Here is a 26,150-nt window from a genome sequence, read left to right as displayed (position 1 = left end):
GAGGTCTAGAGAGAAAACACTACCCATATGCTCATGAGACAATTTCAATCAATATCACGCAATCAATTCAAACAAGGCAAAACAATCGATCTAACTAGCGTTACAAAGTGCTTGAACTATACTATTAAATGGGGGAAAACTACTACTGATATGGTGGTCTACTAAAAATTCTGATCCGTTGAAGACTCCATGATGTCTGCTCCAGCTTCGTCAACCCAGTCATCTTCACTTGGTTCCGAGTCAGTGTCGTCGATGATGATGTAGTTATCCGGACAAGTGCATTCGTCGACTTCTGCTTTTGGCACTGGATTTCCCATGAATACTCCAATCTTCTTCTCCAGGTCGTCATTCTTCCCTACTAGTGCGTTGATTTCCTCCAAATAATCTTCGCGGGTAGCCTTGAGTTCTTCTTGGAGTTCCTTGATCTTCGTTAATGCCTTCTTCAGTTCTTCCTTGTCCGTGCACATCTGATTCTCCTGGCGTCGAATATGTTGGTTTTGCTCCTGGATGAAAGCTGCAATTGATCCATCCTTCTTGGTTCTGATCATCTCCCATTGCGCGTCTCGACGTCCACAAATCTGATAAATTGTATCCTTAAGCTCCTGGTGGTAGACTTCTCCAATGCGTCCCATGGCGATGTGTGCGGCCATGCTCTTCCCTAAACTCCAAGTTGGTGCTTCGAAAACCAATCTTATGGGTTCGGTAATTGGCACAAACGTCCTTCCTGGGATGATAACTTGAATCTTCTAGCTCTCCTCTTCAGGTAATGTGGCGTTGTAGGTTCCGGTGATGCTTGGTATTCCTATGTTCAAGTACTTGGTGACTTCCTTCAAATGTCGACCAAACGGCGTGTCTTCATCTGGTTGCATGAACTTGCTCCTTGCATTCGCCATTCCTAAAAGAGTAGAAAGTGGAGAGGGGTCAGAAATGAGAAGAGAGAAGCTTTCTAGGGCTTAAGCTTAGTGGTCGTGTCCTACAGTCAGCGTGTGCTCTGATACCAACTTTGTAGCGACCAGACCTCAAATGGTCTGTGCTGCTGTGCACCAGTGTCATCCCTGGATCAGTAATGCTGACACGCACAGTACAAATAGAGGATTTATAACAGAGTAGCAATCACACACTTATTACATCGAATATCTCCGAAGAGATTAAGTATGTTAAACATGGCTTAAGGCCATCTAAAACGATAATAGCGGAAGACTTGGAAGATAAGTGAGTCCATCAACTCCAGCGGCATCACTGAGTATAAGACCACGACCTAAGGCACCTTACTCGTCGTCTGAAAAGTCTGCAACATGAAAAGTTGCAGCCCGAAAACGGGTCAGCACATAGAATATGCTGGCAATGTAACACATAGAGAATAATGAACAATAACAATGCTATACTACATGCATATATGGCTGGTGGAAAGCTCTATGGTTACAGTTTTGCGAAAAGCCAATTTTATCCTACTTCAAAGGAATAAATTTTATTTAACTATCATGGTGGTTGTGAAACATTGAGATGGTTGACAGCATCTCAATCCCAATTAAAAAGTCATCAATAACCCAACAAAATTAATTAGAAGTAACATAGTGATGAGATTCACATGATAATCCAAGTACTAGATACTCAAGTTGTCCATAACCGGGGACACGGCTAACCATGATTAGATTGTACACTCTGCAGAGGTTTGTGCACTTTTCCCCACAAGACTTGATCTCCTCCGTTGGATTACTCGCACTACATGGTGTTTGAGTAACGGATGACCAAGACACGGTCTTTCAGAAGTGTTTGCACCTTACGTATGGGTAGACAGTTACACCTACTTTCCCCTACATCTGCTAGTCTACCACTGTAAGAGTTCACACAACTTAGTCAACTATGCTAGAGCCCATAATAGCTTGCGGCTGCACACGGAAGTTTCTAGCATGAATAATCTCATGATCCCTTTGAACCTGGGTGGCGGTCCAAAAGAAAAACAGGCAATCCTGGAATACCCAGGTACCTCAATCCACCCAGATGTGAGTTTAAGTTGCCACCTTAAGTAAACCATTAATTAACAATCTCACATCTGTCATGAATTTCACTCAAACCCAATCCACGTCTACGAGCATAGCATGGCAATAATAAAAGCAACGTAGAAGTAACTCCCAAGGGTTTGAATGGAAACAGGTAATAGGTTCTACCTCAACTACTTCCCAATACCCACAATTTAATTAGATCCTAATCATGCAAGTGTTTGAGGAAAACAGATCTAATGCAATAAAAACTGGGTATGAACGGGATATGATCAAAGTGTTACTTGCCTTGCTGATGATCCGCAAAACCTAGCGATTCGGAGTAACAAGCGGCACACTCCGGATACTCTATCGCAAACAAACAAGCATACAATCAGTACTCATCTAATGCACAGGTAAAACTCGAATGAAAGATCCAACCAGAAAGTCCAACTTAAGAACTCCGGTTTGCAAAAAGAATCAACTCGAAAGACGCAACGAAAGTCAAACAACGAAAGAAAGAAACTTCGTTTACTAATCTGGATCTAGGTCAAATTTTACTGTAGAAAAAACTTGTTTGAGTAGGTTAAATGGAAAGAGAATTTCGAGACAAAACTCTAGGCGCTTGAATCGCCTGATTCCGATAAACGAGCGAGAAGTTAAACAGAATCGAAGATTCGATCAGAAATCGAATCTGAGAAAATAACAAGAAAACTCTGACGAAAAAAAAAACGGACGAACGGTTAAAGAACGGACGTTCGTTAACAGAGAAAAACCGACGAACGCGTTCGTCGAAACGAACGGTTCGGTGAACGCTCGTAAAATAATAAAACCGAAAAAAAACCGACCTAGGTTTTTTTTAACGAAGGGTTTTTTTTAAAACGAAAACCGGCAAAGTCAACGGGCGGCGGCAGTACCTCGTCGGGCTCCGGCGAGGGGCTCCGGCGGGGCGGCGAGCTCGGGCGGCGGGGTGCGGGGCTCGGCGAGGGGTGGGCGAGGCGGGGCGGCGGCTCCCGCCGGCGGCGGCGCGGGCTACGGCGGCGGCGGTGAGGCGTGTTGCGGGCGGCGGCGGGGCTCGGCGGTGAGGGCTCCGGCGGCGGCGGTGGTGAGAGAAAGAGAGGAGGGGTATTTAAGGAGGGGGGTCCGGTGCCTTGGGGAGGGGGCAAGGGCGGCAGGCGGCGTAGCCGGCCGGGACTCGGCGGAGACGACGGGGCGGCGGGGCTGGGCCGTCGGCTGGGCCTTTGGCCCAGTCGGCGCGCGGGCGGATTTTTTTTTTAAATAAGTTCCGCGAAAAAAAATTACGTAGAAAACTAAATAAAAAACAGAAAAATATGAAATAAATTTTTCCCGTCTAGTTAGAAAATCTAGAATAGGGTGAACATTTTTTTTAAATCAAAATAAATATTTTGGTAACATGCAATATTTTTAATGCACTAAAAATTGCAAATAACATCCAAATAAATTCCAAATCATGATTTTAACATTTTTCCTCCAGTATTTCAATTGTTTTGGAGAAGTCATATTTTCTCCTCTCGTTTATTTAAAATGAAATATTTTTCCGGAGAGAAAAATAATTTAAACCAAAATCCTCGTCTTATTATTTGATGAAAATCAAATTTGAAAATTCGAGAAAATCCCCAACTCTCTCCGAGGGTCCTTGAGTTGCTTAGGATTTATCGAGGATTTGTTAAAATGCAATAAAACATGATATGCAATTATGATGTATAACATTCCAAATTGGAAATTTGGGATGTTACAATGTACTAGGAAATGTGCCCGTGCATTGCAATGGGAAAGGCCTAAGTGCATGCCCCTAGCGGCCCATATGTGATTTCACTTATAATAAGTTCACTACTTCGTCAACGGTGTACAAGTTATTCACCTATTCAATGATGGTAGGCGCCTGTTGGGGAACGTAGTAATTTCAAAAAAAATCCTACGCACACGTAAGATCATGGTGATGCATAGCAACGAGAGGGGGGAGTGTTGTCCACGTACCCTCGTAGACCGACAGCGGAAGCGTTATCACAACGCGGTTGATGTAGTCGTACGTCTTCACGATCCGACCGATCAAGTACCGAACGTACGGCACCTCCGAGTTCTACACACGTTCAGCTCGATGACGTCCCTCGAACTCCAATCCAGCCGGGTGTTGAGGGAGAGTTTCGTCAGCACGACGGCGTGGTGACGATAATGATGTTCCACCGACGCAGGGCTTCGCCTAAGCTCCGCAACGGTATTATCGAGGTGTAATATGGTGGAGGGGGGCACCGCACACGGCTAAGAGATCTCAAGGATCAATTGTTGTGTCTCTGGGGTGCCCCCCTGCCCCGTATATAAAGGAGCAAGGGGAGGCAGCCGGCCAAGGGGAGAGGCGCGCCATAGGGGGCGGGAGTAGGACTCCTCCTTTCCTTGTGGGAGTAGGAGAAGGGAAGGGGGAAGGAGAAAGAAGGAAGGGTGCGCCCCCCTTCCCTAGTCCAATTCGGACCAGACCATGGGGAGGGGTGCGGCCACCTTTTGAGGCCTTTCTCTCCTTTCCCGTATGGCCCATTAAGGCCCAATACGAATTCCCGTAACTCTCCGGCACTCCGAAAAATACCCGAATCACTCGGAACCTTTCCGAAGTCCGAATATAGTCGTCCAATATATCGATTTTTACGTCTCGACCATTTCGAGACTCCTCGTCATATCCCCGATCTCATCCGAGACTCCGAACTCCTTCGGTACATCAAAACTCAATAAAACTGTCATCGTAACGTTAAGCGTGCGGACCCTACAGGTTCGAGAACTATGTAGACATGACCGAGACACGTCTCCGGTCAATAACCAATAGTGGGACCTGGATGCCCATATTGGCTCCCACATATTCTACGAAGATTTTTATCGGTCAGACTGCATAACAACATACGTTGTTCCCTTTGTCACCGGTATGTTACTTGCCCGAGATTTTATCGTCGGTATCTCGATACCTAGTTCAATCTCGTTACCGGCAAGTCTCTTTACTCGTTCCGTAACACATCATCTCGCAACTAACTCATTAGTCACAATGCTTGCAAGGCTTATAGTGATGTGCATTACCGAGTGGGCCCAGAGATACCTCTCCGACAATTGGAGTGACAAATCCTAATCTCGAAATACGCCAACCCAACAAGTACCTTTGGAGACACCTGTAGAGCACCTTTATAATCACCCATTTACGTTGTGACGTTTGGTAGCACACAAAGTGTTCCTCCGGTAAACGGGAGTTGCATAATCTCATAGTCATAGGAACATGTATAAGTCATGAAGAAAGCAATAGCAACATACTAAACGATCGAGTGCTAAGCTAACGAAATGGGTCAAGTCAATCACGTCATTCTCCTAATGAGGTGATCTCATTAATCAAATGACAACTTATGTCTATGGCTAGGAAACATAACCATCTTTGATTAACGAGCTAGTCAAGTAGAGGCATACTAGTGACACTATGTTTGTCTATATATTCACACATGTATTAAGTTTCCGGTTAATACAATTCTAGCATGAATAATAAACATTTATCATGATACAAGGAAATAAATAATACTTTATTATTGCCTCTAGGGAATATTTCCTTCAGTCTCCCACTTGCACTAGAGTCAATAATCTAGATTACACAGTAATGATTCTTACACCCATGGAGCCTTGGTGCTGATCATGTTTTGCTCGTGGAAGAGGCTTAGTCAACGGGTCTGCAACATTCAGATCCGTATGTATCTTGCAAATTTCTATGTCTCCCACCTGGACTAAATCCCGGATGGACTTGAAGCGTCTTTTGATGTGCTTGGTTCTCTTGTGAAATCTGGATTCCTTTGCCAAGGCAATTGCACCAGTATTGTCACAAAAGATTTTCATAGGACCCGATGCACTAGGTATGACACCTAGATCGGATATGAACTCCTTCATCCAGACTCCTTCATTTGCTTCTTCCGAAGCAGCTATGTACTCCGCTTCACATGTAGATCCCGCCACGACGCTTTGTTTAGAATTGCACCAACTGACAGCTCCACCGTTCAATGTAAATACGTATCCGGTTTGCGATTTAGAATCGTCCGGATCAGTGTCAAAGCTTGCATCAACGTAACCATTTACGATGAGCTCTTTGTCACCTCCATATACAAGAAACATATCCTTAGTCCTTTTCAGGTATTTCAGGATGTTCTTGACCGCTGTCCAGTGATCCACTCCCGGATTACTTTGGTACCTTCCTGCTAGACTTATAGCAAGGCATACATCAGGTCTGGTACACAGCATTGCATACATGATAAAGCCTATGGCTGAAGCATAGGGGACATCTTTCATCTTCTCTCTATCTTCTGCAGTGGTCGGGCATTGAGTCTTACTCAACTTCACACCTTGCAACACCGACAAGAATCCTTTCTTTGCTTGATCCATTTTGAACTTCTTCAAAACTTTTTCAAGGTATGTGCTTTGTGAAAGTCCAATTAAGCGTCTTGATCTATCTCTATAGATCTTGATGCCCAATATATACGCAGCTTCACCGAGGTCTTTCATTGAAAAACTCTTATTCAAGTATCCCTTTATGCTATTCAGAAATTCTATATCATTTCCAATCAGTAATATGTCATCCACATATAATATCAGAAATGCTACAGAGCTCCCACTCACTTTCTTGTAAATACAGGCTTCTCCAAAAGTCTGTATAAAACCAAATGCTTCGATCACACTATCAAAGCGTTTATTCCAACTCCGAGAGGCTTGCACCAGTCCATAAATGGATCGCTGGAGCTTGCACACTTTGTTAGCTTCCTTTGGATCGACAAAACCTTCTGGTTGCATCATATACAACTCTTCTTCCAGAAATCCATTCAGGAATGCAGTTTTGACATCCATTTGCCAAATTTCATAAAATGCGGCAATTGCTAACATGATTCGGACAGACTTAAGCATAGATATGAGTGAGAAACTCTCATCGTAGTCAACATCTTGAACTTGTCGAAAACCTTTTTGCGACAATTCTAGCTTTGTAGATAGTGACACTACTATCAGCGTCCGTCTTCCTCTTGAAGATCCATTTAATCTCAATGGCTCGCCGATCATTGGGCAAGTCAATCAAAGTCCATACTTTGTTCTCATATATGGATCTTATCTCAGATTTCATGGCCTCAAGCCATTTCGCGGAATCTGGGCTCACCATCGCTTCTTCATAGTTCGTAGGTTCGTCATGGTCTAGTAACATAACCTCCAGAACAGGATTTACCGTACCACTCTGGTGCGGATCTTACTCTGGTTGACCTACGAGCTTCAGTAATAACTTGATCTGAAGTTCCATGATCATCATCATTAACTTCCTCACTAATTGGTGTAGGAGTCACAGGAACAGATTTCTGTGATGAACTACTTTCCAATAAGGGAGCAGGTACAGTTACCTCATCAAGTTCTACTTTCCTCCCACTCACTTCTTTCGAGAGAAAACTCCTTCTCTAGAAAGGATCCATTCTTAGCAACGAATGTCTTGCCTTCGGATCTGTGATAGAAGGTGTACCCAACTGTCTCCTTTGGGTATCCTATGAAGACACATTTCTCTGATTTGGGTTTGAGCTTATCAGGATGAAACTTTTTCACATGAGCATCGCAACCCCAAACTTTAAGAAACGACAACTTTGGTTTCTTGCCAAACCACAGTTCATAAGGCGTCGTCTCAACGGATTTAGATGGTACCCTATTTAACGTGAATGCAACTGTCTCTAATGCATAACCCCAAAACGATAGTGGTAAATTGGTAAGAGACATCATAGATTGCACTATATCCAATAAAGTACGGTTATGACGTTTGGACACACCATTATGCTATGGTGTTCTAGGTGGCATGAATTTGTGAAACTATTCCACATTGTTTTAACTGAAGGCCAAACTCGTAACTCAAATACTCTTCTCTACGATCAGATCGTAGAAACTTTATTTTCTTGTTACGATGATTTTCCACTTCACTCTGAAATTATATGAACTTTTCAAATGTTTCAGACTTATGTTTCATTAAGTAGATATACCCATATCTGCAAATCATCTGTGAAGGTGAGACAATAACGATATCCGCCACGAGCCTCAATATTCTTTGGACCACATACATCTGTATGTATGACTTCCAACAAATCTGTTGCTCTCTCCATAGTTCCGGAGAACGGCGTTTTACTCATCTTGCCCATGAGGCATGGTTCGCAAGCATCAAGTGATTCATAATCAATTGATTCCAAAATCCCATCAGTATGGAGTTTCTTCATGCGCTTTACACCAATATGACCTAAACGGCAGTGCCACAAATAAGTTGCACTATCATTATTAACTTTGTATCTTTTGGCTTCAATATTATGATTATGTGTATCACTACGATCGAGATCCAACAAACCATTTTCGTTGGTGTGTATGACCATAGAAGGTTTTTATTCATGTAAACAGAACAACAATTGTTCTCTAACTTAAATGAATAACCGTTTTGCAATAAACACGATCAAATCATATTCCTGCTCAACGCAAACACCAAATAACACTTATTTAGTATCAACACTAATCCCGAAAGTACAGGAAGTGTGCGATGATGATCATATCAATCTTGGAACTACTTCCAACACACATCGTCACCTCGCCTTTTTACTAGTCTCTGTTTATTCTGCAACTCCCGTTTCGAGTTACTACTCTTAGCAACTGAACCAGTATCAAATACCGAGGGGTTGCTATAAACACTAGTAAAGTACACATCAATAACATGTATATCCAATATACCTTTGTTCACTTTGCCATCCTTCTTATCCACCAAATAGTTGGGGTAGTTCCGCTTCCAGTGACCAGTCCCTTTGCAGTAGAAGCACTTAGTCTCAGGCTTAGGTACAGACTTGGGCTTCTTCACTTGAGTAGCAACTTGCTTGCCGCTCTTTTTGAAGTTCCCCTTCTTCCCTTTGCCCTTTTCTTGAAACTAGTGGTCTCGTCAACCATCAACACTTGATGTTTTTCTTGATTTCTACCTTCGTCGATTTCAGCATCACGAAGAGCTCGGGAATTACATTCGTCATCCCTTGCATACTATAGTTCATCACGAAGTTCTACTAACTTGGTAATGGTGACTAGAGAATTCTGTCAATCACTATTTTATCTGGAAGATTAACTCCCACTTGATTCAAGCGATTGTAGTACCCAGACAATCTGAGCACATGCTCACTAGTTGAGCGATTCTCCTCCATCTTTTGGCTATAGAACTTGTTGGAGACTTCATATCTCTCAACTCGGGTATTTGCTTGAAATATTAACTTCAACTCCTGGAACATCTCATATGGTCCATGACATTCAAAACGTCTTTGAAGTCCCGATTCTAAACCGTTAAGCATGGTGCACTAAACTATCAAGTAGTCATCATATTGAGCTAGCCAAACGTTCATAACGTCTGCATCTGCTCCTGCAATAGGTCTGTCACCTAGCGGTGCATCAAAGACATAATTTTTCTGTGCAGCAATGAGGATAATCCTCAAGTTACGGACCCAGTCCGTGTAATTGCTACCATCATCTTTCAACTTTGCTTTCTCAAGAAACGCATTAAAATTCAACGGAACAACAGCACGGGCCATCTATCTACAATTAACATAGACAAGCAAAATACTATCAGGTACTAAGTTCATGATAAATTCAAGTTCAATTAATCATATTACTTAAGAACTCTCACTTAGATAGACATCCCTCTAATCCTCTAAGTGTTCACGTGATCCATATCAACTAAACCATGTCCGATCATCACGTGAGATGGAGTAGTTTCAATGGTGAACATCACTATGTTGATCGTATCTACTATATGATTCACGCTCGACCTTTCGGTCTCCGTGTTCCGAGGCCATATCTGTTGTATGCTAGGCTCGTCAAGTTTAACCTGAGTATTCCGCGTGTGCAACTGTTTTGCACCCGTTGTATTTGAACGTAGAGCCTATCACACCCGATCATCACGTGGTGTCTCAGCACGAAGAACTTTCGCAACGGTGCATACTCAGGGAGAACACTTATACTTTGATAATTTAGTGAAGGATCATCTTATAATGCTATCGTCAAACAAAGCAAGATAAGATGCATAAAGGATTAACATCACATGCAATCAATATAAGTGATATGATATGGCTATCATCATCTTGTGCTTGTGATCTCCATCTCCGAAGCACCGTGCTTGTGATCTCCATCTCCGAAGCACCGTCATGATCACCATCGTCACCGGCGCGACACCTTGATCTCCATCGTAGCATCGTTGTCGTCTTGCCAACTTATTGCTTTTACGACTATCGCTACCGCTTAGTGATAAAGTAAAACTATTACATGGCGATTGCATCTCATACAATAAAGCGACAACCATATGGCTCCTGCCAGTTGCCGATAACTCGGTTACAAAACATGATCATCTCATACAACACATTATATCACATCATGTCTTGACCATATCACATCACAACATGCCCTGCAAAAACAAGTTAGACGTCCTCTACTTTGTTGTTGCATATTTTACGTGGCTGCTACGGGCTTAGCAAGAACCGTTCTTACCTACGCATCAAAACCACAACGATAGTTTGTCAAGTTGGTGCTGTTTTAACCTTCGCAAGGACCGGGCGTAGCCACACTCGGTTCAACTAAAGTGAGAGAGACAGACACCCGCCGGTCACCTTTAAGCAACGAGTGCTCGCAACGGTGAAACCAGTCTCGCGTAAGCATAATCGTAATGTCGGTCCGGGCCGCTTCATCTCACAATACCGCGGAACCAAAGTATGACATGCTGGTAAGCAGTATGACTTATATCGCCCACAACTCACTTGTGTTCTACTCGTGCATAGCATCAACGCATAAACCAGGCTCGGATGCCACTGTTGGGGAACGTAGTAATTTCAAAAAATTTCCTACGCACACGTAAGATCATGGTGATGCATAGCAACGAGAGGGGGGAGTGTTGTCCACGTACCCTCGTAGACCGACAGCGGAAGCGTTATCACAACGCGGTTGATGTAGTCGTACGTCTTCACGATCCGACCGATCAAGTACCGAACGTACGGCACCTCCGAGTTCTACACACGTTCAGCTCGATGACGTCCCTCGAACTCCGATCCAGCCGAGTGTTGAGGGAGAGTTTCGTCAGCACGACGGCGTGGTGACGATAATGATGTTCCACCGACGCAGGGCTTCGCCTAAGCTCCGCAACGGTATTATCGAGGTGTAATATGGTGGAGGGGGCACCGCACACGGCTAAGAGATCTCAAGGATCAATTTTTGTGTCTCTGGGGTGCCCCCCTGCCCCCGTATATAAAGGAGCAAGGGGGAGTGTAACACCCTGAGAATCATGCTACAGTAACCCCCTGTGATTAAGCTAATCATATTGCTAAACAGGGCTAGATCACATTTGAACCACACCCTTGTCAGACTCCTAGTTCAAACTTCAAATATAATTAAAGTGGAAAATAAAAGTTTTCAAAAATTCAAACAGAAATGTTCAGTGGGTTCTAAATAATACACTGGTAATTATGGTGGAGAAAACACATTTTTATAAAATGTCTAAATACTTTTAAATGAAATAAAACAAAAAAGGAAATAAACAAAAAAAGAAAACAGAAAACAAAACAGAAAAAGAAAACGGGGGGGAAAGGGCCCGCTTCCCACCCCCCCACTAGACCCGCGGCCCAAACCCCCCCCCCCCCCCGGCCCAAGCTGGGCTGCCACCCGCGCCCCGCGCCCCGGCCCAGCCCACCTCCCCCCCGCGTCCCCTTCCTGTTCCCCCGACCGGGTCGGAACAGGGGAGCGTCGCCGCCGCACCCCCTCGCCGGCGACGGGGAGGATAAGGGCGCCAGCTCCCCCGCCTCCTCGGGCCTCTCTCCCACTCGCCCCCCTCTCCCTCGGCCTCTGCGCCTTCTCCCCCGCCAGATCCCCCTCCCTCTCCCCTCCGTTCCCCTCTGCCCGCGCGTGCTCGCCGCCGTTCACCGTCGAACTCGCGGTCACCTTGCCCCGATCGCCTCGACGACGTGCCCGAACGACTCCCCGCCGTCGACTACGCCGACTGCGCCCTCGGGAACGAGCCGAGCGCCTCTGCACCGGCCTCCCCGAGCTCGTCTTCAACCTACGGCCGCCGTCGTTCGTCGCCGATTCCGGCTGCCCCGCGCCCTCCCCGAGCTCACTGCCACTCCCTACAGCCGCGCGGTGAGCTCCTCTACCTCCTCCCCCCTCTCCGCTAGCTCGCTCGCGCTCCGTAGCTGCTTCCCCGCGCGCGCCCGAACGCCACGCCGCGGAGCTCGCCGCCGGCGTGTCTCCGGTGACCAAATGGTCACGGGCGTTGGCCCGCTAGCCCGACCGCACCGTGCCGCACCCACCTAGCTAGCTAGTTCGGCCGTTCGCGCGCTCTAGCGTAGCTTCCGTCGGGCACCCGTAGCACCTCGCCGCCGGCGAGCTTGTAGCGGTCGCCCCCGGCCGTTCCAGCCCCTCCGACCACCGCCGTTGGACGCGCGACGTCGAGCCGCGTCGAACGCGCCCAGCCCCGCCTCCGCAAACCCACTGTGGGTGAAACCCGCGCCCCTCCCGCGCGCGCCGCCGTGCGTTTTGGTCGCCGGCGATACTCCGGCGCCGGCCGCCGACGTGGCACACCTGGGGCCACCTCTGGGTCACTGCCAGTGGCCCCCACGGGCCCAGTTGACTGGGTTGACCCAGTCAACTGCTGACTGGGCAGGCCCAGTCACTGACATGCGGGCCCCGCCGCAAAAATTAAAAAAAAGAAAGAAAAGAAAATGTTTTTATAAATAAAAATAATTAGTTTAATTAATCTCTCACTGACAGGTGGGCCCAGTAGCTAATTAACTAAAGATTAATTAGTTTAACCCTCTGTTAACCCACTGTCTATGACAGGTGGGTCCCCCTTGTCAGTTTGACCAGTCAACCCGGGCTGTCGACCGCTGACGTCACTCCTACGTCACGCTGACGTCATATCCCTTTTTCTGTTAAATTAAATAATTCCAGAAATTCAAATAAACTTTGAAAATTCATATCTTTTAAACCGTAACTCGGATGAAAATGTTTTCTATATGAAAGTTGCTCAGAACGACGAGACGAATCCGAATACGCAGTCCGTTCGTCCACCACACCTCCCTAACCTATCGATCTAGCAACTTTCCCCCTCCGGTCCGTCTGTCCGAAAACGCGAAACATCGGGAATACCTCCCGGATGTCCTCCCCCTTCACCGGTACCACCTACTGTCGCGTTAGGACACCCCTAGCACCGCTCACTGTCATGTCACGCATCGTCATGCTTATGTTTGCATTGTATTTACTATTTCCTCCCCCTCTTCTCTCCGGTAGACTACGAGACCGACACTGCTGCTGCCCAGTTCGACTACGGAGTCGACGACCCCTCCTACTTGCCAGAGCAACCAGGCAAGCCCCCCCCCCCTTGATCACCAGATATCGCCTACTCTACTCTCTACTACTTGCATTAGAGTAGTGTAGCATGTTACTACTTTCGATATCCTATTCTGATGCATAGCCTATCCTTGCTACTACTGTTGTTACCTTTACCTGCAATCCTACATGCTTAGTCTAGGATGCTAGATTTCCATCAGTGGCCCTACATTCTTGTCCGTCTGCGGTGCTATATTATCGGGCCGTGATCACCTGGGCGGTGAACACGGGCATATACTTATATACTATATACATGACACATGTGATGATTAAAGTCGGGTCGGCTCGTAGGAGTACCCGCAAGTGGATCTTTGTGGCGGAGCGACAGGGCAGGTTGAGACCGCCTAGGTGAGAGGTGGGCCTGGCCCTGGTCGGCGTTCGCGGATACTTAACACGCTTAACGAGATCTTGGTATTTGATCTGAGTCTGGCCATTTGGTCTATACGCACTAACCATCTACGTGGGAGTAGTTATGGGTATCCCGACGTCGTGGTATCAGCCGAAGCTCTTTTGACGTCAGCGACTGAGTGGCGCGCGCCGGATTGGACTGGAACGCCACTAGGCTAGGTCTGCTTCCGGCCGCGTACGCAACGTGCAGGTGTGCATAGGGCGATGGGCCCAGACCCCTGCGCGCATAGGTTTAGACCGGCGTGCTGGCCTCTCTGTTGAGCCTAGGTGGGGCTGCGACGTGTTGATCTTGCGAGGCCGGGCATGACCCAGAAAAGTGTGTCCGGCCAATTGGGATCGAGCGTGTTGGGTTATGTGGTGCACCCCTGCAGGGAAGTTTATCTATTCGAATAGCCGTGTCCCTCGGTAAAAGGACGACCCGGAGTTGTACCTTGAGCTTATGACAACTAGAACTGGATACTGAATAAAATACACCCTTCCAAGTGCCAGATACAACCCGGTGATCGCTCTCTAACAGGGCGACGAGGAGAGGATTGCCGGGTAGGTTTATGCTATGCGATGCTACTTGGAGGACTTCAATCTACTCTCTTCTATATGCTGCAAGATGGAGATGTCCAGAAGCGTAGTCTTCGACAGGACTAGCTATCCCCCTCTTATTCCGGCATTCTGCAGTTCAGTCCTCTGATATGCCCCTTTACCCAATTACCCATGCATATGTAGTGTAGCTCCTTGCTTGCGAGTACTTTGGATGAGTACTCACGGTTGCTTTTCTCCCTCCTTTCCCCTTCTATACCGGATTGTCGCAACCAGATGCTGGAGTTCAGGAGCCAGACGCCACCGTCGACGACGACACCTACGACACTGGAGGTGCCTACTACTACGTGCAGGCCGCTGACGACGACCAGGAGTAGTTAGGAGGTCCCAGGCAGGAGGCCTTGCCTCTTCGATCGTTGCTACTTTTGTGCTAGCCTTCTTAAGGCAAACTTGTTTAACTTATGTCTGTACTCCGATATTGTTGCTTCCGCTGACTCGTCTATGATCGAGCACTTGTATTCGAGCCCTCGAGGCCCCTGGCTTGTATTATAATGCTTGTATGACTTATTTATGTTGTAGAGTTGTGTTGTGATATCTTCCCGTGAGTCCTTGATCGTGATCGTACACATTTGCGTGCATGATTAGTGTACGGTCAAATCGGGGGCGTCACAGGGAGGCAGCCGGCCAAGGGGAGAGGCGCGCCATAGGGGGGAGTCCTACTCCCACTGGGAGTAGGACTCCTCCTTTCCTTGTGGGAGTAGGAGAAGGGAAGGGGGAAGGAGAAAGAAGGAAGGGCGCGCCCCCCTTCCCTAGTCCAATTCGGACCAGACCATGGGGAGGGGTGCGGCCACCTTTTGAGGCCTTTCTCTCCTTTCCCGTATGGCCCATTAAGGCCCAATACGAATTCCCGTAACTCTCCGGTACTCCGAAAAATACCCGAATCACTCGGAACCTTTCCGAAGTCCGAATATAGTCGTCCAATATATCGATTTTTACGTCTCGACCATTTCGAGACTCCTCGTCATATCCCCGATCTCATCCGAGACTCCGAACTCCTTCGGTACATCAAAACTCAATAAAACTGTCATCGTAACGTTAAGCGTGCGGACCCTACGGGTTCGAGAACTATGTAGACATGACCGAGACACGTCTCCGGTCAATACCAATAGCGGGACCTGGATGCCCATATTGGCTCCCACATATTCTACGAAGATCTTTATCGGTCAGACCGCATAACAACATACGTTGTTCCCTTTGTCACCGGTATGTTACTTGCCCGAGATTTGATCGTCGGTATCTCGATACCTAGTTCAATCTCGTTACCGGCAAGTCTCTTTACTCGTTCCGTAACACATCATCTCGCAACTAACTCATTAGTCACAATGCTTGCAAGGCTTATAGTGATGTGCATTACCGAGTGGGCCCAGAGATACCTCTCCGACAATTGGAGTGACAAATCCTAATCTCGAAATACGCCAACCCAACAAGTACCTTTGGAGACACCTGTAGAGCACCTTTATAATCACCCATTTACGTTGTGACGTTTGGTAGCACACAAAGTGTTCCTCCGGTAAACGGGAGTTGCATAATCTCATAGTCATAGGAACATGTATAAGTCATGAAGAAAGCAATAGCAACATACTAAACGATCGAGTGCTAAGCTAACGGACTGGGTCAAGTCAATCACGTCATTCTCCTAATGAGGTGATCTCGTTAATCAAATGACAACTTATTTCTATGGCTAGGAAACATAACCATCTTTGATTAACGAGCTAGTCAAGTAGAGGCATACTAGTGACACTCTGTTTGTCTATATATTCACACATGTATTATGTTTCCGGTTAATACAATTCTAGCATGAATAATAAACATTTATCATGATACAAGGAAATAAATAATACTTTATTATTGCCTCTAGGGCATATTTCCTTCAGCGCCCCCGTCTCATTTACACTTGCAAGCATCGTTCCCACACTCCGCGAGCTTCGCTACGGAGCAAACAGATAATGTGGCCAATTAATGACATTTCAATTTTCATGTAAAAGATGGAACTTTTGCGAGCGACAAATAAGATCTGGACACACCATTGAGATATGCGATTGACAAAATGCGTGAGGTGGGCTTCATGGTAGCGGAGAAGCCGTCTGTATCTATCCATGATGTTGACCTCTATCTTGATGGTGTTAGCACGAATGGGCGTAGCCCCAGCCGGAGTTGAAATAGGATCCGTCTCTCGCTCTTGCACCATGGTCTCCATGGCGTCGAACATGATGGACCGTACCTGAGACACCTGCATTTTTCTGACCAAAAATCGAGTCGGTAGGTATTATATATGTGTGGTCTACATTGATAACATTATGTTTTATCAGCCATATGCAAAAAAATACCTACAAATCATATGAAAAGTGAATGTCAGTGTGTATATTTGCTTGAGAGGTGCGCTCAGAATTAACATATACTAAAAGTTTAGTCAGTACGATATGTGGAAGTCAAGCACTGTTGAGGGGCTCTTTCTCTCACATTTTCCAACTTATTCACAAATCAAGTCAAATCCGAAATCCCTCCTTCCTTCATAATTTTCTTTCTCTTCCTTCCTTATTATTCTGTTAAATCCGAAATCCCTCCTCCCTTCTTAAGTTTCTCTCTTTCCTTACTTGAAGGTTTATAGAACTTTCTCTCACATTTTCCAACTTAATCACAAATCACCGATCTCTCTCTATCAAAGACTCTTGAGATCCCTCCTCCTTTCCTTCTTTTTATTTTTTTCAACATCCCTTTTTCCTCTCCTTCCTTCATAATTTTCTTTCTTTTCCTTCCTTATTATTCTGTTAAATCCGAAATCCCTCCTCCCTTCTTAAGTTTCTCTCTTTCCTTACGGGAAGGTTTATTTTCTTATTTATTAATTCCAGGATGGCTCCTTGAAACCGAGAAAACTCGAAGATGTATATAAATTAGAAACATTGGATGGAAAGAAGCAAGGTGGGACTATTTAAAAGGGCAATCAACCATCTTCGTGTAGAACACAGCGTGTGTAGGTTAGTTGGTCGCGACCTTGTTTATCGCATGGCGTTTGAGACAATACCTGAATCTGCTAAAACAAAGAGGTTAAAGAAATAGCTGGACCAAAATTGGAAGCAGCCAAACAAAATGAGAGATGGCGGGACCGAACTCGGGTTACCAAGAGCGAAGTGTAAGGCTCCGTCCAGTCCACTGCATGTGTCCTTCTATTTAATAAGGGGAAAGCTTCTTACTTGAACATAACTTTAAGGAAAAAAATGAATCTTTTTTTGTCACTTACGGGTAGCATTGATGGGTAATTCTTGCCAATTATGATGGTAATTTAAATGACGGTGAACGGGCAGAAGCAATCCGTGTTTTATTATTAGGTAAAGAAGTGGTTGGCTTGCATGCGAGTATGTCCCTTAAGACTGTACTCCCTCCGGTCTTTTTTAATTCGCCTATTAGATTATTTGGGGCACCTAGGTGCCTGGGCACCTTCCCTACAAACCGTCGAATTACACTAAGATGTGTGCACTTGTATTAGTGCTAGAACTAATGGGTTATACATTGACTCTTTAATTAGGAAAGAATTATTGCTTGATCCGGATACTTCATTCCCTCATTAAACAAGAAAGAAAAAATCAACAATTAATGATCCATGCATGGTACGTGTATTTTATTGATGTGTTATACTTTTTTTGTACATATCTTGTCACGTACTAGTTCATATACCTATAAAAATTCACGTACTAATTCATATACCTATAAAAATTCATATACTTCATCACGTACTAATTTATATACCTATAAGAATCATATACCTAGTCACGTACTGATTCATATACCTAGTCACGTACTAATTTATATACCTATAAAAATCGTATACCTAGTCACGTACTAATTCATATACCTAGTCACGTAGTAATTCATATGCCTATAAAAATCATATACCTAGTCACATACTAACTTTTTCATATACCTAATCAATATCTGCCGTATATGTAAATTGTACTATTTCTGGGTATATCTCCAATATCATTTACGAGTATGTCTCAAAATAATTTACATGTATTAAAAATGGTGTATCATTTTTTGGGTTATGTACCGTTCAAAGTATATCAGTTTTGCGTATATCTTCAAAGCATGCATGTATTGAAAAAGGGTATGCGGGTATGATAAGTTAGAGCATCTCTAGCACACCCCGCATAAGTGGTCAAACCCGTAAAAAATTTGCGTTTTACAGTTTTGGGTGAAAAAAGTGTCCAGAACAGAAACCGTAAAAGTGGTCCAACCCGTAAAATTTTTAAGGGCCACCGCAAATGTACACCCAAAACCCTTATCTTTGGAGGTTGGAAGAGGTTGGAAGGCCGAATCTAAGGGGCCCCATATACCAGTCAAACCTTGTTGGAGCAAACACGCCGCCGCGGAGTTTGCCGGAATCCGCCCTAAATTCACCGGAATTCATCACCGCACACCGGAAAAGGCCGCTAGGCGCCGCAATCGGTCGCCGCCGGTTCGAATTGGACGAGCTCGACATAGCCGTGGCCTCCCATGACCTCAGCCTGGCCGCCGGAATCCTCCCGGCGCGACAGGAAAAGGGGCACGACTTGGCTGCCAATAGAGTAAGGCGCGGACGGCGGAGGCGGCGGGGCGTGGCAGGCAAGGCTGGGCGCGGACGACGGAGGCGACGGGGCGTGGCCGGCGAGGTTGGGCGCGGTGACGGGGCGCGGCCGACAGGGGCGGGGTGAGGCCGACGTGCGACGCGGCATGGCCTGCGGGCGATGGGGCGCGGCCGACGGGGTTGGACGCGACCGGCGTGGCCGGCGCAGCTGGCTGGGGGGAGAGGTGGTTGTGGCCGGAATCGAGGAAGGAGCTCTTTATTCCAGTTTTACAGTTTGTTTTACAGTATCTGTTCGGCCGCAGCTAAAATGAACCTTTAAAATGCATTTTTTTTTTCAACCCGTATCCCAGTTTTGCAGTTTGCGATTTTAAGGGGTCTACTAGAGATGCTCTTAGGTCCATGCATGTACAAAAAATCACATGCGGGTATTGGCATGCAATATACATTTTTGTTTTTGCAGGGTGCATGCAACATACATTCCTAAGACTAAAAAGAATTGTGTGTCGGTATATGTATGTAGGGAAAAAAATATGTGTGGGTATCAGCATGCATCATATATATTTCTGAAAGTAAAAAATAATTAAGATTACATTTTATAGTATTTGGTGACCTTAGTTTGAATAGAAATATTAGTTGCCAAAAAGTGTGACCCGACCCTAATTTTTTTAATACTAGATACCTGGAAAAGTAAAACACTAGAAGAATGCATAATATACGTCGTAATTATACATACAAATATTTGCGACAAATATTTCATATTATTTGGTCATATTTGATACCTTAAAAATCAGAGTGTATATACATACCCTTTTTGTTTGGAAAGGAATCATTGCTAGGAGAATAGTACGATATTGATTTTGGAAAGCAATAATTGCCTATTAAAGCTGATAGTACATGCAAACAAAATTTGGAAAGTCATTTGCCGTGGATTGTACATCACACACCATTAATATCACTTACTACAACAGGCACCTAGATGCCCAGGCATCTAAGTGTCCCATATAATTTACCTATATATATATATATATATATATATATATATATATATATATATATATATATATATAGACACACACATACTATGTTACATATTATAATGAATCTAAAAATATTGATTTGGCATTGTGAATCTTGATATATATTTTTATAAGTTTGATTAAAATAGAGATACTTTGACTTCAATCAAAACTTATATTTTTTTAGACTAAAAAGAACCGGAGGTAGCATTTTGCTCTGTTTGCTACTACTTCCTCTATTTCATAATATAGTGCGCTCGCGCTTTTTAAGATTTAAGTTTGACCATAAATTTAACCAACGTGATCGATGCGACGGGAGCAAAAATTATACCATTGAAAACATTAAATTTAAATCTTAAAAAGCGCGGACGCATTATATTATGGGACGGCGGGAGTATCATTTGTCTGTCTTAAATGTTTTCGTAGGCTTATTTATAAAAATCGGTCTATGATGTTTTCTAAAAAAAGTAGTAAAAGGTTGTAAAGAGAAACATGTCGCGACAGAAATGTAACTAGGCCACGGCGCGCTGCGTCGGTGTGCGAAGGAGACGCCCTGGAGCAGGTCACCTGACCTGCGGGACTGATATGGCAGCGGTGGCGGCGTAAGGGAGGGCGACATGCACGGAGGGAGCCGGTGGAGCTGAGCAAGATGGCGTCGGAGCTACGCGCGGATCCCGGCCGGGATGCTCGCGGCCAGCTAGTCTTCCTCAGTTACGCTTCGCGGCTTCGTATGAAATACGCGATGGTGTTGGCGCGTCGGGGGCATGGCCGGAATCGGAGCCTATATCTATGCGAGGAAGAGAAGGGAGACCAATCGAACGCCCATATCCGCAAGCAAACGCCCCTCCACCAAAATCCACGTCTCGCTCTTTCAATTTCCCGTCGAAGGAGCCGGCGACGGCAGCGCTTTCTAGCAGGACGGCGATGGCGGCCCTGCTTCGGTGGCTCTGGTTCCGCCTCGGTGCACCAAGCAAGAAGGCAGGGATGGCGCCCCGGGTCCAGCGGCTGCTTCGGCACGCTGCGCCAAGCAAGGAATCGCCATGGCCGGACCTCCCGCCGGAGCTGCTGGGCCTGGTGCTCCTGCGCACGCCGTCCCACTCCGACCGCGTCCACCTCCGGGCGGTCTGCTGCTCGTGGCGCTCCAGCGTGCAGCTGCAGCCACCGCCCCCGCTGCTCCCGTGGTTCGCCTTCCGCGACGGCACCTTCCTCAGCCTCTCTGACGGCACGGTCCGCCGCCTGCCCGTCCCCGGTTACCACGACGTCTCCTACCGCGTGTCCACCGGCAGCATGTTCTTCCTGGTGCACAGGCACGGCCATCAAGAAGGCAGGTGGTGCTCCCTGATGAACCCTTTCTCCGGGGAGATCACCCCTCTTCCGATCAACCCCGACCACCTGGACCTCCGGAATTTACGAGACATCCGCAAGGTGGTGCCCGGTCGCGTCGTCGCCGTCTTGACCAGAACCAAGAGGAACTCCAAGAACGTCACCGTCTTCGCCGGCGGGCCACAGGGGACCATGACCATGGAGTGGGCGCCGCCTGTGAACAGCCATGCCGCTGACATCGCGACCTTCCGAGGGAAACTCTACGTCCTCACCGCAGAACGCGATCATCAGCCGGAGCTCCATGTCCTGGACGTCGGCGACGAGGGCATCAGGTCCGTCCAATGCATCCCCGGCACGCCAAGGGATGATGGAGAGGTGTACCAGTTCTACTACTACCTCGTCCCGTCGGGCAGCCGGCTACTGCTGGTGAGACGGATCGCCGACGTGGAACCCGTCGGCATGACGCGCTTCGACGTCTTCCAAGCGGTGGACCTGAGCGGCGGCCGTGGACGGTGGAGCAGGGTCGACACACTGATGGAGCATGCTCTCTTCGTCAGCCAGAACTGCTCACGCTCGGTGCTTGCCGGCGGCCAGTCGTGCGGGGGAGCTCGAGAAGACTGCATCTACTTCATGAGCGAGCTGGTCGGAATCCGTAATATTCCCCAGGATTTTCTCCACTCCGGTGTGTACAACATGAAAGAGCAGACAGTGGCGCGGCTGCCCTCGGAGACATCGGCGTTGTCGGTTGCTGGATTGTGGGGCCCGTGGTCTCGAACCTGGCTTTTCCCGCCCGAAGTTTGAGCTCAGCTACGTGTCGGTAGTTGCGGCGCAACCTAGCTAGGTTAAGCATACACTAGTTCAAATCCAACTTTGTATTGGGACGATGACCTCCACCCCCAGCTATGTTTTAATAGAAAGAGCAGATCATTGATTAAATAAAGTGAGTCAAATGGCATTCCCTTCAAAGAGCAAAAAAGTTGTACTATCTCCAAAAAGCTTAGTTGATGTGTCAATAAGTATCGCAGGTTTGAACTAAGGTTGAATCAAGCTTAGTTCAAAACTGCGACACTTATTTTACATCGGAAGAAGTAGTTGATTTTTTTTCTTGAACACTGTATATATGTACTTGATAGTTTGAAGAGAACGAGATCCTCTAACGTACTAAAAACTACTGCTGAGGGATGTCCTTCACGTTTCACTGTTCGCTAACCATCCAACGTCAACAAGTGAAAATGGGAAAACATAACGCATAGTCGTCCCATAAGAACGATCTAGCCCAGCCCAATGGAACAGGAGAGGGAAAACATGTCCATAGATGAAAAAGGGCGTGAGAACTATAAAACGGCGTCAGACGAATGAAAAAAAGGCGCGTTCCATGAAGGAATCGATCATTGGAGGGACGAGTTGCTCTGCTCTTTAATCTTGGGAGTATGTCTCGTTATGCTGTCGCTAAATTGAAATTGATTGATCTTCCATATCAGATTGCTTCGACATAGATCAAACCTCTATCATGAGATTGCTTTGAAATTCATCAATCTTCCATTACTTCACTCGCAGTGGAGCTATGGTTACGCAAGGTAATGGCGATGACGAGAGAAGGGCAACGTCGAGCGATCGACGACGGCGAGTAAAGGATTGATGTCTTCTTTCTGAACTGGGCCTCATCTCTTGTGGGTTGAGCTTTGTTCCCTTGGTTTCCACCTGCTGCCTTAACATGTTTAACGAACGGTGATATGCAAAGGACGTCCCTCGGCAGTAGTTTTTAACACGTCAGAGGATCTCGTTCCGGACCGAGGCCTTCTATCGGGATCGGACTTTTGGAGAAAGGAAACTTGCTAGAAGAGAGAGCATCCAGCATTCAGAGAGAAAAGCAGAGAAGGCTTGTAACTGACCATATACTTCACTGGATGAAGAACAGAGTAAGATGTAGGGTGTTACACTGAACAGTGGCCTGAACCTATGTAAACAAAGTGTCTCTGTCTTAATAAGTAATCTAAAGTGTTTTAGCCCTTGGTCAGAACAACTATCGGATGTGCCCGGTGAGACCTTCGTCGAACAAAGTAGAAGGGGTCACTGTGATATCGACAAGTTCAGCATGGACAACCATCCCCCAACATCCATCCGGTATTCCGGTCTAGCCCCAAAAGCTATGGATGACTTTGGCGCCGCGGCTCCCGGGACGGCTCAAGTCAGACAACGTCTACACTCCCTCCTAACTCTCCACTAGTAGTTGTAAACCCATCATCACCCGTTGCTCGTCGAGTCACTGACCGCGACACGCACACAAAAATCCAACGAACCATGTCGACCGTCAACACGCCTCTGGTTAGCCCGTTATTATTCCCCGACGAAACCGTGCTCCATCCACCAACGAAAGAACCTACGTCATCCTGCCATGTATTCCTCTACCTTTTCCTTTTCGTGTACGTACATGTACATGTACATGTGGTATACTTACCAAGTACGTATGTTTATACCCCTGCTAGTGATAGGTTTTGTAAGAAGTGGTCACAGAGTAAGTCAAAGAATGGATCAGTGGATCAGCACGCGCCGGGCATGAACCCGACGGTGCCGCCGTCGAAGCGCACCGCGAAGGACCGCTGCTGCACGTTGCCGAGGATGGCGGCGTCGCCGTCGCCGCCGTTGGGCGCGAACGCGAGGCACCCGCTCGACAGGATCCCGGGGGCCTCCAGGGCCAGCGTCGCGCCGCCGCTGAAGGTCAGCGCCACCGTCGGCAGCGTCACCACGCCGTACCGGCTGAAGTCGTAGCACGTGTCCAGGATCCCGTTGGCCGGCGCCGACGGGTACCCGTAGGGCGCGATGGCGCCGCGGAACGCCGACCGCAGCGCCGCGTACGCCGCGGGCGGCAGCCGCGTGATCACCGTGCCCGTGTCCACCACCATGCCCCCCGCGAACGCCGACGCCGGGACGGCCACCGGCTGCCCGCCCACGCTGATGCCCGTGAGCATCACCATGTAGAACGTCGGCGCGGACCACGCCGTCAGCAGCCCCGTCGTCGCGAACCCCGACGCGCTGCTCGGCCCGCCCAGCGTCAGGTACCCCGCGGAGCTCGGCTTCGAAGGGAGGCAGTAGGAGAAGACCCCGCCGTACGCGCCCGCGGCCTGCGACTTGAGCGACATGGCCTGCCGGCCGAGCGCGAGGAGCCCGTCGATGCCGGCGAAGAGCCCCGCCTGCGCGTGGCCGCAGCCGAAGAGGAACGTGCCCACCGTGTTGCCCGGCGCCAGCGCCAGCGTGTCGGAGCCGTACACGCCGGTGGTGTTGGACCCGTCGCCGTAGCTGACCACGTACCCGCACTGCGACCCGGAGCAACCGGCCATGTAGATCCCGAGGTCCGAGCACGCGTCCGCGCCGCACGGCACGGCGGAGTAGGTGGACGACTTGGCCGGGTCGAAGAGCTGGTCCCTCTGGCTGTAGCACGCCGGCGCGGCGCAGGGCTTGCACTGCACCCACGACACGTCGCTGCCCGTGTCCACCTCCATCGTCTGCGACACGCCCGGCGTGCCCAGGCTCACCGTCACCACGTACTGGAACGTGCCGACGCCCATGGTGGTCGGCAACGTCGCCGACCTGGAGCCGGCCGCGAGCTGCTGCTGCCGCTGCTGCAGGCCCCCCTTACTCGCCCCCCGCGCGCCGCCGCCCCCCGACACCCGCCCCTGTATGTACTCCACCCGCCGCTGGTCCGCGCGTTGCACCTCGGCGAACGACGGTTCCACCACGGCCGACGCCGTCGACGGGCCGCACGGCCCGTGCCGGTGCGCCAGCCGCAGCACCGCCAGCGTGCCGTTCCTCTGCCGCGGCGCGATCACTGGAGCAGCAAAAGATCCGAGCCAGCAAACGGATCAACAACAACTCTCCAAAAGCCACCAACCAGCTCTCCCAAACCACAAACGCCAGGAGAACCGAGACAACTCGAGCAAAGCAAGTCTACCTGGGCCGGGTTCGTCGCAGGTCGCGCTCGACGCGGCGGCGAAGCTGGCGGTGGAGACGGTGACGTAGCCCCCGGCCCCCGCGGCGCCGGCAGCAACATGGCGCGGCAGGAAACAGAGGAGAAACGACGACAAGAGGAGGGCGCGGCGGGCCGGGGAGGCGAAGAGGGAGGACGAGGCCATGGCGCTCGCGTCGGCTCGGCTGGGGCCGGACGACGGGGACAAAACGCGGCGCCTAAAAGTCAGGCGGACTAGTTGGGCGCGCGCCCGATTCCTTCCACCCATCATGCGGTGGAATTTCTCCCGTCCTACGGCCTGCGCGTGATCGTGCCGTGCCCGCTCTTTTCCACTCCCCACCGAGGCATGCAGAGCTTCTGAGGGCGACGTCACGTAGTAGAGTCGGGGCGACTCGTCTTCCTCTTCCGGTACGATCCCAACGACGACGACGGAGACGGACGGTGGTTGGCTGCTGCGTGCGCGTCCGGTACGCATGCACGTATCATCGCGCAGTAGGCGTCGCGTGGACCTTGGAGCCGTCTTTTCTGTACGTGCTGGTTACCGAATCCTGGCAGCAGGTCCAGCAGCAAGATGTCAACCGGTGGACGAGCCTGAACCTGAGGAGATGGCATGTCCTCTTTCACTCTCGAGCGGGTGGGATGGCGAGCTCGCAGCCAGCTGATCGTGATCAGATTTTGTTTTGCGTGAGGTGAGGCCTCTGTCGAAAAGAGGACGCAAAGCTGAGGGGTACAACGTAACGGAACTTGGGACCCAGGGGCCGCGAGCATGACAAGGCCGATGCGCCCGGTGCCGGAAAAGGCGTTCGACACATTGTCTCCGCCTTCTTTGTTCAGGTACGAAGACACAGGTTGCTTCGCTTTCCCTTCGCCGC

General features: G+C 48.3%; 2 protein-coding genes across 2 annotated transcripts; one reads left to right on the top strand and one right to left on the bottom strand.

Annotated features, from left to right (window-relative positions):
- Nucleotides 1-20,825: 20,825 nt before the first annotated feature.
- On the top strand, nucleotides 20,826-22,233 carry LOC109743261 (uncharacterized). The gene has a single exon (XM_020302344.3). The coding sequence runs from the start codon at nucleotides 20,916-20,918 to the stop codon at nucleotides 22,113-22,115; it is 1,200 nt and encodes a 399-aa protein (XP_020157933.1). The 5' UTR covers nucleotides 20,826-20,915; the 3' UTR covers nucleotides 22,116-22,233.
- A 1,385-nt stretch (nucleotides 22,234-23,618) lies between these two features.
- Nucleotides 23,619-25,768, bottom strand: LOC109743258 (aspartyl protease family protein At5g10770). The gene is made up of 2 exons (XM_020302342.4): nucleotides 25,264-25,768; nucleotides 23,619-25,140 (listed from the first exon to the last, which is right to left on the bottom strand). The coding sequence occupies exons 1-2, from the start codon at nucleotides 25,751-25,753 to the stop codon at nucleotides 23,855-23,857; spliced, it is 1,776 nt and encodes a 591-aa protein (XP_020157931.2). The 5' UTR covers nucleotides 25,754-25,768; the 3' UTR covers nucleotides 23,619-23,854.
- Between the last annotated feature and the right edge of the window lie 382 nt (nucleotides 25,769-26,150).

Source organism: Aegilops tauschii, chromosome 6 (assembly GCF_002575655.3).
Source record: "Aegilops tauschii subsp. strangulata cultivar AL8/78 chromosome 6, Aet v6.0, whole genome shotgun sequence".
NCBI lineage: Eukaryota > Viridiplantae > Streptophyta > Magnoliopsida > Poales > Poaceae > Aegilops > Aegilops tauschii.
The sequence above is the reverse complement of the archived record's forward strand: the minus strand, read 5'-3'. Positions and strand labels throughout refer to the sequence as shown.

What these genes read in the sequence shown, in the direction of transcription:
- LOC109743261 (XM_020302344.3), top strand. Translation starts at nt 20,916, where the DNA reads ATGGCGGCCCTGCTTCGGTGGCTCTGGTTCCGCCTCGGTGCACCAAGC.
- LOC109743258 (XM_020302342.4), bottom strand. Translation starts at nt 25,753, where the DNA reads ATGCGTACCGGACGCGCACGCAGCAGCCAACCACCGTCCGTCTCCGTC. An exon ending in CTGCGACGAACCCGGCCCAG is followed by an intron (nt 25,141 to 25,263) that starts GTAGACTTGCTT and finishes TTGCTGCTCCAG; the next exon opens with TGATCGCGCCGCGGCAGAGG.